The following is a 15,142-nucleotide window of genomic DNA, read 5'->3' as shown; positions in this document are numbered from 1 at the left end:
AATGGACTGTTGACAAATGGATAAAAAAAAAATCAACAGCCATCTACAGCCACAAATGATAACAACAGTGAGCGTGCAGGTGACATCTGCTAAGTAGTCACGGTTTTACTGACGAAGTCATTCACAACAGACTTGGATTTCATAGAGTCTGCGCAAGATTGGCTCCAAAACAACTCACATCTTGCATAAAAAAACACGCTCGAAGACCTTTTAAAAGCACTTGTTTCGCTCTGATAACAAAAGAGGTGGCTTCTTAGAAAGAATCATCACTGGCGACGAAACCTGGATCCACCATTACGAGCCGAAAATTAAACGTCAGAGTTCGCAGTGCACCTTCTGACCACAAAATCCGGATCACTGCTCGTTATTCGTCATTGGTGCAGCCGGTGCAGGGCTCTAGTTGAGCGACCATGATCAAGCTGCGGTGTGAGAACGACAAATTAAGGAATTAGGGCCGAAATTTCGTAGCAATATTATAACAGCATAACCATGAAATAAACGATAAGATGATACGACGATATGACAACAACGAAATGACGATAGAGGTCAGTAGCAACAATGTAAAAACAGTGATGTCAACATTGCGCATAGCTTTTTACTAGCTCTCGTAGCAGTGCAGACCGGCTGTTTAAAAGACAAATCCCCCACAAACAGACACAAAATAGGTGCCTTATTACCATATCTCCTCTGAAATCTGTACAGTTGAACGATTTCCCCCCAAGAGTTTTAATATTTTCCGATTAACTTGTCAACTTTTGAGCGTTTATTTTATATTATTGCCTCCCTTGCTCTGAATGACCGGCCTTCTTCTGAAGCTTTTGTATATTTGCCTTTCTGCATATACCGCTGTTGACTAACCTCATAATATATGTTTAGCTATGTCGCATATTCGTACAAGAGACAGGGGTGGATCCAAGATTTTCTTTAGGGGGGCGCATAATAGGTTGCTTCGATAAACTTGCGACCAAAGAAATAATTACAATTTTTTGAGGGAACCTCGACATTTATATGTCGTTGGTAGGTAGTGGAAATTGTCGCAAATTTAATCTAAAGTCTGATGAGGATTAAGGCTCTAATAAATCTGCTGAAATTAAAGTGATATAAAAATACTGATACAAAAAATAGTAAGTTAGTAAGTTATAAATACCACCCCGCCATAAAAAAAATAAAAAGCTGTTTACTATCTATAAAAAATTATATTTGATATTTCCTGCATAATTTTTTGTCTCTGCACTTCTAACCGCTATAGCAAGTGAGTTAAGCCTATTATTGTCAAAAAAAAAAAAAAAAAAAAAAAAAAAGGTTGAACCATCTTTTGGGCTCATGCACTCTTTGTTACAATTTGTATAGGTCAAATCACTTAGCATGTCACCTAATTTTACGGCACCGCTTAGTAAATATGATAGTAATGAAGAGTAGGAAATACAACTTGTAAAGATACAACTTGTATATTCGTGAAAGATATAATAAACATTAAGTACTGGTTATTTTAGGGGCGTAACAAGAAAGACAGAACGCAGAGATAGAAATGCATAGAAGACGTTTAAAACGGGGGTTTGAAGTATAGGCAATAAAGCATTAACTGTTTCTTTTTAAAAATAGTGTTTTAATAAACAGTGTCAACTTTGACGAAATCTCAAAATGTACTATTCAAAATTTTACTTTTCCTTACAACGTAGTGTATCTTTCCACTTTTTAGAGTTCGATATATTTCGCTTAAATTACAGAATTCACAGTGTCAATAGAAAAAGTCCATTTCTGTATTTCCACAACCACCATATCGATTTACTACACGGTCGATGTCTACCTCAATATTTCAGTGAACGTTTATAATAGTTAGTCCTGTTAGTCTAGGGTCCTGTCTGTTTAGAGCTCTGAGCTCTTCGTTAGTATTTCCTCTTCTACTCATCCTAAAATATTCGAATAAAAACCAAAATCGTCAGATACATCCGGACTCTTATAAAGATACATGTAAGTATGTTCTTCAAATTAAGCATATTAGTCGAAATACTCTTTAAAAAACAAATAATTATGTGTCTATTATTTTTGTATTTGATAGGTATAGACTGCTGATTTAAATTCTCAGGTTTTCAAGCTATGGTAAATTTCTAATTAATTTTTTTTTTGATTTTTAGATTTTCAGATATACAATTCAAATTTTAAAACTCGATATGTCTGTTGAGCAAAAAAAATTAAAATTTGAGATTTGACTTGGATTTAGCATTAAGTAAGAGAATTGTCGTGTAAAAATTTTGATTTATGCACAACTAATCGTGGAAATGTAATTGGATGAAAACCCTCAGCGGTATATATAGCAGTTTAGACAATTTTATGGACAAATATATGCAACCCTTATACAAAAATATAACTAGATTTTTTGACTGGTTGGTATTGAGAAATTCTTAAGTAATATTTTAGTTGCATTCTATTTCCATGTTTAACTCAAGTTGTGTGAGTTTTGGCTTTTTGTCAACATTTTATTAGTAAATGTTTGAAAAAAAAAATCGATGCCATTCAACTCTTTCAAACTGAGAATTCAGAGATCCATCAATACCAGCTAGATAAAAAAAATAAACACAAAATTATTTGTCTTCTTTTATAGGCAATTTTTTGAAAATCTTTTCTTCTTAAATGATAACTCCTACCTTTTAAGATACATTTTACTCATATACTTAGTTTGAAGTATATACTTGTGCGAACCTTTATTAAAGTTCCAAGATTTTTGCCTTTATTTTAATGTTTTAGGATGAAGATGTTTTTAAACATGTTTTTAGGAGGTTTTAGGTCTTCTTTTATAAGCAATTTTTTGAAAATCTTTTCTTCTTAAATGATAACTCCGACCTTTTAAGATACATTTTTACTCATATACTTAGTTTTAAATATATACTTGTGCGAACCTTTATTAAAGTTCCAAGATTTTTGCCTTTATTTTAATGTTTTAGGATGAACAGAGGAGGGGAGATGTCACATAATGCAGAGCTTTAATTAGATGAAATAGGCAGTAAAGTGGCCACCAATTGCTCACCATGATCCAAAACTTAAATTAATAGTTTTTTCACTTCTCATATGGTTACTTTCTATCGTACAAATTCTCTAAAAAACAACAATGTTGTAAAAATTACGCCGCTTCGCAAAAAAAGCAAACCCAAAAAACCAAAACAGACAGTTAAAAAATAATGATATCAGTTTCTTCCCCTAAGTGCCATAGCAAGACTCGAAAACAAATTTTTGACAGTAAAAAGTAGTTGGGATTTTAAATTTCCCCTCTTTTTTATTACAAAACGAAGTTTGCCTCTCAGTTGGCTTCTGTGGTAATACGGATAGATTCCCTTGATGAACCTAAATTTAATTAATACTTTTTGGCGGTATGCGTCATTAGTAAAATCTAATAGAGACCGCACAAAGTAACTGAAACCTTGTTTCAAATTTGTTTGCAAAAAGAAATGGTCTTAATAATTAGAATCTTATTAAAAACTCAACTAATAAAAACCAATTACAAAAAATAACTTTCGTCCCCACACAAACCAGAGCAAGCGGTCCCAACCACAAATCCAGTGCTATGTCAGGGGGGCCGCCCCCATGGACCCGCCACTGACAAGAGATTCATTTATTAATCAACTTAAGCAAGGCATAAACAGGAAGTAAACTTTACAGAAAACAGAGTTATGATGACTCATTCATCCAATGAGTTACGCATAACACCTGATGACTAACCAATCTAAATGATTACGCTAACAGTTAGCCATACATAAATACAAACACCAAAGTATCGAATCAGCAATCTAAATTTCTTTTTTTTTCATTTATCCATACTTACTTATAAATATATGCCATATTTTTCCATACTTGAAACATCAACTTCAAATCCTTTCAAACAGTTCGTGGTAACGAACTGTAGTAAGGAGCGATCCGGCTCAATAGTAACAAAAACTCTAAAAAATTGAATTTTGATATCAATAGCTACATCAAAAGAATCGCATTTTAATGCTGATTTTAAATATATAAGTTTCATCAAGTTTAGTCTTAGGCATCAAAAGTTACGAGCCTGAGAAAATTTGCCTTATTTAGGAAAATAGGGGAAAACACCCCCTAAAAGTCGTAGGATCTTAACGAAAATGACACCATCAGATTCAGCGTATCAGAGAACCCTACTGTAGAAGTTTCAAGCTCCTATCTACAAAAATGTGGAATTTTGCATTTTTTGCCCGAAGACAAATCACGGGTGCGTGTTTATTTGTTTGTTTTTTGTTTTTTTTTTTTTCCCAGGGGTCATCGTATCGACCAAGTGGTCCTAGAATGTCGCAAGAGGGCTCATTCTAACGGAAATGAAAAGTTCTAGTGCCCTTTTTAAGTGACCAAAAAAATTGGAGGGCATCTAGGCCCCCTCCCACGCTCATTTTTTCCCAAAGTCAACGGATCAAAATTTTGAGATAGCCATTTTGTTTAGCATAGTCGAAAATCATAATAACTATGTTTTTGGGGATGACTTGCTCCCCCACAGCCCCTGGGGGAGGGGTTGCAAGTTACAAACTTCAACCAGTGTTTACATATAATAATGGTTATTGGAAAGTGTACAGACGTTTTCAGGGGGATTTTTTTGGTTTTGGGGGTAGGGTTGAGGGAGGGGGCTTTGTGGGAGGATCTTTCCTTGGAGAAATATGCAATGGGGGAAAAAAATTCAATGAAAAGGGCGCAGGACGAATCTGGTCACGTTAGAAAAAAACGTCAAATTAAGAGCTTAATATACAATGCTGGGTGTTCGGAGCCTCGCTATTATGGAGTATAATTTGAAAATAACACAACTATACGAGCGATAAAACATATATACCACAACCATAACTCAACTAACGAAAGAGCTGCTAAGAGATAACACAACTATAAAGCGAAAACAGGTGAAAACTAACGGGAAAATAAACGAACTAAGAGGTGGAAGGGGCCCAGAGAAAAAATATAATCCTTTTTCAATTTTGAGCCTAACTTCCGCAAAGGAGTAATAATGTCAGAAGCCCCGAAATACCGAATTATTTTCTTTTCAAACAGTTCGTGGTAAGGAACTGTAGTAAGGGGCGACCCGGCTCAATAGTAAACGAAACTCTAAAAAACGGAATTTTGATGCTAAAAGATACATCAAAAGATTCGAATTTTTACGCTGATTCTAAATATTAAGTTTCAATTAATTTAGTCTTTGTCATCAAAAGTTACGAGCCTGAGAAAATTTGCCCTATTTTGGAAAAAAGGGGGAAACATCCATTAAAAGTCACAGAATCTTAACGAAAATCACACTATCGCATTCGGTATATCAGAGAACTCTATAGCAAAAATTTCAAGCTCCTATCTAAAAAATGTGGAATTTTGTATTTTTTGCCAGAAGACAAATCACGGGTGCGTGTTTATTTATTTGTTTGTTTTTTTTTTTGTTTTTTTCCCAGGGGTCATCTTATCGACCAAGTGGTCCTAGGATGTCGCGAGAGGGCTCATTCTAACGGAAATGAAAAGTTCTAGTGCCCTTTTTAAGTGACCAAAAAATTGGAGGGCAAATAGGCCCCCTCCCATGCTCATTTTTTTCCAAAAGTCAACAGATTAAAATTTTAAGATAGCCATTTTGTTCAGCATAGTCGAAAACCATAATAACTATGTCTTTGGGAATGACTTACTCCCCCACAATCCCTGAGGGAGGGGCTGCAAGTTACAAACTTTGACCAGTGTTTACATATAGTAATGGTTATTGGGAAGTGTACAGACGTTTTCATGGGGATTTTTTGGTTTGGGGGGTGGGGTTGATGGGAGAGGGCTTTGTGGGAGGATCTTTCCTTTGAGGAATATGTCACGGGGGAAGAAAAATTCAATGAAAAGGGCGCAGGATTTTCTAGCATTACTATAAAAAAAACAATGAAAAAATAAACATGAAAACGTTTTTTCAAATGAAAGTACGGAATAGCATTGAAATTTAAAACGAACAGAGATTATTACGCATATGATGGGTTCTAAAAATACTTTAGCATAAAGAGCGAGGTATTTAGGAGGAGATAGATACCTCGCTCTTGATGCTAAAATATTTTTAGTGATTTCAACTATTTATTCTACGGCCTTTTTGATTCAGGGGTCATTCTTAAAGAATTGGGACAAAACTTACGATTTAGTGTAAAGAGCGAGGTATTAACGAGGGTACAAACCCCCTCGTACACATAATAAAAATATAAGAATATAAAAGTTTGTTACGTAAGTTAATTCTTAAGTTACGTATATTTTTTACTAATAAAAACGTTCGTTGAATATTAAAAGTTCTAGTAGCCTTTTTAAGTAACCGAAAAATTGGAGGGCAGCTAGGCCTCCTTCCCCACCCCTTATTTCTCAAAATCGTCTGATCAAAACTAAGAGAAAGCCATTTAGCCAAAAAAAAATTAATATACTAATTTCATTTCAATAATTTATGTGCGGAGAGCCAAAATCAAACATGCATTAATTCAAAAACGTTCAGAAATTAAATAAAAAAAACTCGTTTTTTTAACTGAAAGTAAGGAGCGACATTAAAACTTAAAACGAACAGAAATTACTCCGTATATGAAATGGGTTGTCCCCTCCGCAGTCCCACGCTCTTTACGCTAAAGTTTTTAATTGTTTTAAAAAGTAGAATTGTGGCAAAGAGTCAAACTTTAGCGTAAAGAGCGAGGGACTGCGGAGGGGACAACCCATTTCATATACGGAGTAATTTCTGTTCGTTTTAAGTTTTAATGTCGCTCCTTACTTTCAGTTAAAAAAACTAGTTTTTTTTTTATTTAATTACTTCAAAACACTTTTACTTGTACTTGTTTCACGTTATAAGCCTTTGGCTTATCATGGCATTTGAGAGCTAGCGACTCGTTTGACCCAGGAGGGTATTTTTCCAAGTTAATGACTTGAAGATGAACAACTAGTTTTGATCTCGAGTTGGGCTTGATTGTAGATTGTTGTTCAAGTCAAGGGAATATCCTTGTTGTTCATACCAAGGACTTTAAGTTTCCTGTAATGGCGTTTCGTCCAAGCCAATCCCAATGGTCTACTTCTTGTTTCGTTCCAACACAATTTTTTGGTCTATATGGGCTGTGTTCTCCATTTGTTAGGTTGCACCTATGATAGCCAGAGACAAATCCCAATTGCCCGAAACTTGTTTTTGTAGGGGAGGCATTACGATTTTGAATACCCAAGCTATTCAGTTGAGATTGTGATTGCTCAAGAGCGATTAAACAGGCTGAAATACTTGATTGATCGGTCATGGACGACCTGCCCCCAGCTGAATGATTGAATAATTTCTTAGACCACATTGCTTTTCCATTTACGAAAAATTAAGGAAGAGTTTTAATTTCAACAAAGCAATAAAAATAAAACTGCAATTTGATTAAAAAATTAAGAATATATATATATATATTTATAAATTAAATTGTTGTTTTATTTTTATTTTTGTTTGTTGCTTTGTTGAAATTAAAACCCGTTTTTTCTTCCTTAAGTTTTCGTGAATAATTGAAGAATAGCACTTAGCTCAGAAGTGGAGTACAGACAAAAACAAATTGTGTTATCAGATTGTTTACGCTTTGAATTGCTTCCCCATCCGTTGTACTCCCAAGATTTGGCCCCCATGAACTACTGGCTTTTTGCAATTATGAAAAAGATGCTCCAAGGAAAGAAATTTGGTTCAAATGAAGAAATGATACCCAAAAGTGAGGGCCCATTTTCTTGGCTAAGACAGATTGTTTTACATGGAGGACATCGTAAAGTTTGAGGAGCGTTGGAGCGTTGAACATTAAACGTTGAACGTTGGAACATATCCTCCTTGATATAGTGTATACTGAGGAATAAAGTGGAATTTGTCTTGGTAGACCTCTTGAGATATCCACTGACGTTGGGTGGTGGGGGGGGGGCTCTTTCTGAATAGATTCTTCCGAGAAATATAATGATGAGACCTATTGAGGTTAGGCGTGTGGTTCAGTGATCTATATATTAGAATTACTCTCCTTTGCTACTTTGACCCCCCAATCCCCCTTGTAGATTTTGAAGACATTTTTTTTATTGACAAATTTTTTACGGTACTTCCAATGAAAAAAGTGAAAAATAACAAGTCCACGGACTTTGAAAAACACGTTTTCGAACCCCACCCTCCCTACACTCCTATGGATCCATCCCACCGACTTAAGTAATATGTATTTTATCTCAGATTTGTTCGGTGTTGTGAAAGGGATACAAAAAAGATTGAATACCTTTCTTGGCTGTTCAATTAGACTATTATCTGGTTTACACAGGAAAAAACAGTAAAAACCAGGTAATGTTTTCCTTGCGTAAATTCACAGATAGGACTGACAGTCATAACGCAGATTTAAATTAGTTTTTAATTAAATTCTAGAAAATAAATAAAAAAAAAGAAAGAAAAGAAGTAAGCCTAACAAATTTTAGACCAGTTTATTTAACTAGATTTCCCGATTTACCACAATTATCATCTGGTTATCCATGACTAAGACAATTGCTCTTTTTGTTAACTCTTAGAAACTGCTTATTTACTTTATCCAACTAAATCTGAAAAATTATAAATAAAATTTAGACCACATAGCCTACCGTTCTGGACTGTTCAAGTAGGCTACTATCAAAATCAATATTCTCTAGAAAAAGGGCAACAAATGGCCCCGTCAGATAATAAAAAATTCCTTTTTTGGTATTTTCATTGAAAAAAAATAATTCCCCTTCTAGGTCTTGAAATACTTTTCTTTTTGTATCTTCAATAAAAAAACATTTTTCGTTTTTCGTCTGACATTATTGGTTTTGATCAATGGCCTCAGTTCATGGAAATTAGGGGCAAGGCTGTTTTCTGATGGCCAGGGGGTTGGAATCTCCCCAACCCCCTGAAATGCTTTCCCAATTCGTAAAAACTTGGCAGAATATCTCTTTGTTGCATTTAAAATTTTCTTTTTTGTAAACCCAAAACCATATTTTTGAAATCGAAAAATTCAAGCCCCCGTCGCTCCCTGTATTACTGTAATTTGGTTACTCACATCAAAAAAACAGTAATTTAATCCTTTTATAAAGCGGTTTTTCCCCTGTTGTATTACCTTCTGTAATCTAAAGAAGTATATGGGTGCATAATAATTCATTTTTATGCATGGATAACTAGCATTGACATAGTAATTCATACCTGTCTTGCGCATGTTTACCTGTCAAAACCTGCTAATATGATTCTTTTTTCAGGTTTTTGAAGCCATGTCGAATGAGTCAAAACCTTTTTACGAAGAATTGATAGACGTATTAAGTCTTTTAAAAAGTGGAACTTCGGAATTTAGAAGATATTTTCTTCAGGCTGATGTCTCTAAGTATTTTATAGATGGTAAGTACCGTCTAGATCAGTGAAAATCCCGAAAGTTGGCTAACATAGATACGTGGGAGTTGCCAGGGGTAGGATGCTGCTTCCTTTCTGAAAAGTATGGCAATTGGCAAAACATATGATGAAAAGTAGAAAACGTCTTTCAATGCGTAAGGCACATTTTTGGCAGTCTGAGCCTTCTCTTTTTGAATAGTTAATAATCATTACCCCCACCTCTGGGTGAATAGTAGGAGCCCCTGTTGGAGAGGATCACAACCTGAAACTTAAAATTTCTAATAACTCGTATGTAGTATAAGCGCAGCCCTACCCATTACTCTTTTCTTCTATAGTGGTTTAAGATCACGAAAAAAACTTAGCGGCGATTTCACAAATGCTGCCATCAACGTAACCAAAGCCATAGAAGGCGTTATTGTTTTTTTACAGATATAGATGGCGACCTTTTTCTTTTCCAACGACACTTTTTTAGCTTCTAAGAAGTTTTTCATTGGTTTCATAAAATTTATATCTAATGTATGAATCGAACGTGAGACCCATTATTTCATATGGTAAAAGAACGACATGTTACTCTACTGAGATAACTAGTCATTGCTGAAATTATTTTCTTAGAAATACATTCTAAGGCAATCAATGTATTGTTTCCGGGACGCTGACCAACTGATTTTAAGCGTCAGTACATCGTAACAAGTTATTTGCACAATCGAGTTCTCAACTGGATATATGGTATATGCAATCGGGGACCTGTTTCCGGGCACCTTTTTTGGCATCATTGAGAGAATATGCATACCTCGGGATTTGAGATGCTTGCTGGACAGACATATTCTTATAGTGGTCAATGTCATTTGTTTTGATCTCCAAAAATTGTAACGACTATAATCGGTTAGGTATCCTTTGGGAAATGTAGTGGTCCTTGGCAAATTATTTTTCCATTACTGGGGCTGGCGCATGACTTTGGGTCCCCTGGTATCCCTCCAGGGACCCAATGAACCCCTCACTTTTTGCTCCCCTCCCCCAATTTATTTGAACTTCGATTTTTTTTAACTTTGAAATTTTTTAAACTTTTTTTTCAACACAATTTTTTTGTACAGAATTTTTCGGGACTTAAAATTTTCTTGGGACATCGAATTTCCTTGGGACTACGAACTATTTTGGAACATTTTTTTTGGACTTCAAGAATTCAAGAATTATGCTTTATTTAATATTGCGTAATTACTCATTTAATTACACATAATTTTTTTGATTTTTTTTTAGGCATTTTTTCTTAAGCCGTAGGTTCCCCAAAAGTCCCCAAAAACTCGTAAAATAAAAAGTAAAGTTTTAGTTTTACCGCTGATGATGAACACTGTATATGTGTTAGAAATATCCAGTTAAAAAGTTTTATATCTGTTCACAGTCGATTAAAAGGTTTCATCCCTATTTTGAACTGTTATACTTTCGTAGTGGGAAGTCAGTGCCCCCTGGAATAATACGGGCGAATTGGGGAATATTTTTTGAAATTTGGGTTTTATGGCCTCTTTTAAGGTTTCGGGTTGTTTTTGGGTTTGGGTCCTCTTTTTTTGGGTTTTAAGTCCTTTTTTATGAAAAGTGCTTAGTCATTCCCCTCTTCTCCCGCCAGAAAAACAATTGGTATGGCATATCTTAGTCAATTGCTCAACGGAAAGTATGTATGTATTTCCAAAAAACGCCGTCGGGCCGTAGGAAAAGAGCATAACATAAACATAACAAAACCGACCAAAAAACAAATAAATTGAAAAGAAAAACGTACTTATATATGAATCTTCACGAAATTATTTATAAAGAGATACATCTTTCACGATGTATCAGCCCTTTATCAACATACTTAGCCAGATTCATTAATCTCACTTTAACCCGTGATCCTAAAATATCTTCCACCTACCTTCTATCTGTCCACATTAACGAAAAACCCTCATTTCTCAGATCTGCAAATTTCTTACAATTTCCTAAAAAATGAAAAATATCCTCGTCATCTTCCTCATGCATCGGACAAGGGACTGGGTAAATACTATGACCCCTAAATTTCCTCTCTCTTCCCCCAATATCAATCAACCCTTCCCTCAAATTCAAATTCATTTTATTTCCTCCCCTTTCAACCCCAACTTAAAATAAACTTCTTCCCCCCGCGTGTCGTTCACCGAACTATACAGACTCAGAGATCCCGAGGCCTCCTTCTGAACCTGCCACTGCTGTATTCCTTACTCGTGTAACCTTTCTTTTACCTTATCAACCACTCTATCCGGATTTGATTCCTTACCTAGTTCCAAAAATAAGAATATCCTACTTCATCTAAAATTTTCTTAATTTCCTGCGGCCACCCTACCTCTATCTTATCCTCCAACAAACTAAAATACGCTTTTTTCGCTAGCCTATTTTTATTTCTTAAAATTTTATCCAATTCTTCACCGTTCTTATTAAACTATCTATTCTTAACTTCCTTAGTCCCAAATCTCCCTCCGGTATGTCAATACCGTAGCAATACTACGTCTGCTCCCTGTCTCAAGCCCTACCCTTTATCATAAACATCAAAAATTATAAACCAACAGGAACGTTTTTGCAAACGTTTTGCTGCAGATAATCTATTTAGTGAAAAAAGCGATTATTTATCAGAATTTGTTGAACACTTTGACAATGCTATTTGCTAAAGAAACCTTTTTTTTAGCTTTTTCTAGTATTGATGTATCAGAACTTCAGCTACCAAATCAGCTTAAGAGAAAGGGTAAAAAAGAGTAAGTGATATAATAGCATTGTCATAACCCCTGAGGCTACTACCCCCCCCCCCCCCAAAAAAAAACAAAAATACAAGCTTCTCATGTTACTGATGAAGGACGGTCATGCCTTAGGCTTGTTTTGTGTTTTTTTTTGTCAGTATCAATGCGTCAAGAAAGCGTTTTTAGACCCAAATTTTCAAACTTCAATGAATTCGATGAACATTCTGATAAATAAAAACAATCTTAATAGTCTTTGTACATTTCAGTAAAAGCGAAAATCCATCCCCAAGGCAAAATGTTAAAATTTTTTGGGGGGATAGATGGATTTTTTTTCTTCTTCTATCCTCATAAAAGGTTATACCCTAAGTTTATTTTTATTATACCGTCGCTGTTTGAGTATTAGTCTTCTTTCGGTGTTTTAATTGATAAAATTGACAAAACAACGAAACTGTCCCTCCCCCTGTTTTTTGAGAAATATATTATTTGCACTTTCATAAAAAAAGTACCCCCCCCTAAATTTGTGGATTTGGGCCCGTGGGCTTGGGATGCCTTGAACCAATCAATAGGGCAGGGCTGATAGCTAAGCGCAACACATGATTTTTGAGCGTATTTCATCAGCCCGAGTTACTTTGATTAAGTTGATTAAAGGATTAAATAAAGAGAAATTGATTAAAGTGAGTGGATAAACAAGTTGTTTATTGTTAATTTGCTTATCGGCTACTATTTTGTATTATTTTATGAAACTATTCAAGTCTTGAATTAAAAATTTAACACATGAGACTCCTCAATAAGGGGGTCGTGGGCAGAATCTTTGCAAAACTTTCGAGCTCTCTCCCCATGAAATGTGAAACGAATAAATATGAACACATCTGTTGTTGAGCCCCCCCCCCCCTCTGAAACTTAATCTGGTTTAAAGTTCTTATTTATTTGAATTTGGATATATTTTCCTGAAGCTTTAGGAAACTTATTACTATTTCATGATTTTCAGCGTTCTTCTTGAACAAGTTTCTTTTAATCAATATTAGAAAAATTTTGCAAATAACTTGGGGCTTAAACAGGTCTCCTTAATGTGACCCCTAAAGCCTTACTAGGGGCACTTTTGTCTCCGTAAAATGAGAAACTATAATTAACGACAGTTGTTTTCTGAACTAGAAAACATGTTTTGGGGCTTCTGGTAGCTCTTTAACATATGCTTCTTCACTCTTTTACTGGTTTATGACGTTTCTTGACTATGAAGTCCCTTGCATTGACTGCAGGAACCAAACCTACAGGGACCAAAACATGGACAAAAACACAGCATTGCTGCAGGGGCTGCAGAGAAAAACCTACAGGGACCAAAACATAGCATGGCTGCAGTGGCTGCAGGGACCAAATCTACATTGACCAAAAACTAGCATGGCCCCAATGGCTGCAAGGACCAAAACTACAGGGACCGAAACATAGGGACCAAAACAGGGACCAAAACATAGCATGGCCGCAGTGTTTGCTGGGACCAAAGCATAGCATTGCTGCAGTCTCTGCAGGGACCAAACCTACAGGGACCAAAACATAGCATGGCCCCAATGGCAGTAGGGACCAAACCTACAGGAAATAAAACATAGCATGGCTGCAGTGGCTGCAGGGACCAAACCTAGAGGAACCAAAACATAGGGACCAAAACAAAGCTTGGCTACAGTGGTTGCAGGGGCAAACCTACAGGGACCAAAACACGGGGACCAAAACAGGGACGAAAACATAACATGGCTGCAGTGGCTGCAGGGACCAAACTTAAATAATATCGTTATACTGTACTGTATGTATTTTTTTATTGTATTTTTATATTAGTTAAGGTATCTAAACGATTTGTTTATTAATTAAATAAATAAATAAAAACAATTAGATAAGTAACTATAATTACATAACAAATAAATAATTAATTTGTTAATCAAATAAACTAAATTAATGATTAGATCAAATTAGATTTTGGTATCAATGTATCATATAGATGAATGTGGTCCCTCAGCAGACAATTTATGTTAAATCACCCTTTGATCAAGCTAATCTACATTGCCCTGTTGATCCCTTTGAGGACAACTTTCAAACGACTGTCAGTGGCGATATTTAAAATGGGAAGCTGATAATACTGGTTGCCAAAAATACTTTAGAATGCAGTTCATTTTTATCGCAACTATAACCTTTTAAATATTAGTTCGTTTTTAAATAGTTAAACTTTAGAATTAACAATTTATATTTGCCTAGAATGGAACTAAAAGGGTCAACATTTGAGAGTACCATAGCTGAAGGATAGGTATAAAGGAGTTTCTATTGGACGGTTAGGCCACTGTAAGCAACTGGAATCTACGTTTTTTGCTTCCGATGCCTTTTATTGGTCGGTTGAAACTATCCACGATTAATTTAATTACCAGTCTTAGCTGATAGGACTTGAAAGTTGAACGCTATAGATGCCAGGTGAGACGGAAACCCCTGGGCCCGTTTCAAGAAGAAGAAGAAATTACCTTTGTTTTTTCCATATCATTGAATGTGTTTTTTATAGTGTCTTAGAATAATTTTGGGTTTCAGATGGTGAATATACTGCATTTATTCCGATGGATGATGCATTCCGAAAGTGGTATCCAATAGACTGGGGTTTCAACCCTTTTGAAGTTCCTGAATTCGTCAGAATGACTATTCTTAATCATGTTGTCGTCGGCAAAGTCAAACAAAGTTCAGTGAAAGATGGTGGAATTCTCACTACTTTAGGTGGAAAGCAGATAATTATCAAGAAAACCCCAAATAGTAAGTGAATTTATATTTTTTTACAAGTATTCTAACAGTAGATGTTATAAAGGGTCATTCAGAAGCCAAATTGATTAGGTCCAAATTTAATCTTAACTTTGTACCCTGAGTCCAACGCCAGAAATCGCAAAACGGTGCCCAAAATTAATGCCCAAATGCCCAAAAACGTTGCGCGAATTAAAATATATTCTTGTAAATAGCTGCTAATGCTACTGTCTTTCAATAATAATTATAAAAAATAAAATTGGAAAATTGGGTTATTACATTTTTGACAACAAACACAAAATTAAACAAAACCTGA

At 35.3% G+C, this 15,142-nt stretch overlaps 1 protein-coding gene across 4 annotated transcripts in view; it reads left to right on the top strand.

Annotated features, from left to right (window-relative positions):
• LOC136040842 (uncharacterized) overlaps window positions 1-15,142 on the top strand; it is a 291,726-nt gene that overhangs the window by 101,716 nt on the left and 174,868 nt on the right. For all 4 annotated transcript variants that reach the window (XM_065725200.1, XM_065725197.1, XM_065725199.1 and 1 more), the window contains exons 5-6: window positions 9,211-9,346; window positions 14,626-14,841. In XM_065725200.1, coding sequence (XP_065581272.1) covers window positions 9,211-9,346; window positions 14,626-14,841 — 352 coding nt within the window. The remainder of the gene's footprint in view (window positions 1-9,210; window positions 9,347-14,625; window positions 14,842-15,142) is intronic.

The sequence above is a fragment of the Artemia franciscana genome, chromosome 21 (genome assembly GCF_032884065.1).
Source record: "Artemia franciscana chromosome 21, ASM3288406v1, whole genome shotgun sequence".
Classification (NCBI taxonomy): Eukaryota; Metazoa; Arthropoda; class Branchiopoda; order Anostraca; family Artemiidae; genus Artemia; species Artemia franciscana.
The sequence above is the reverse complement of the archived record's forward strand: the minus strand, read 5'-3'. Positions and strand labels throughout refer to the sequence as shown.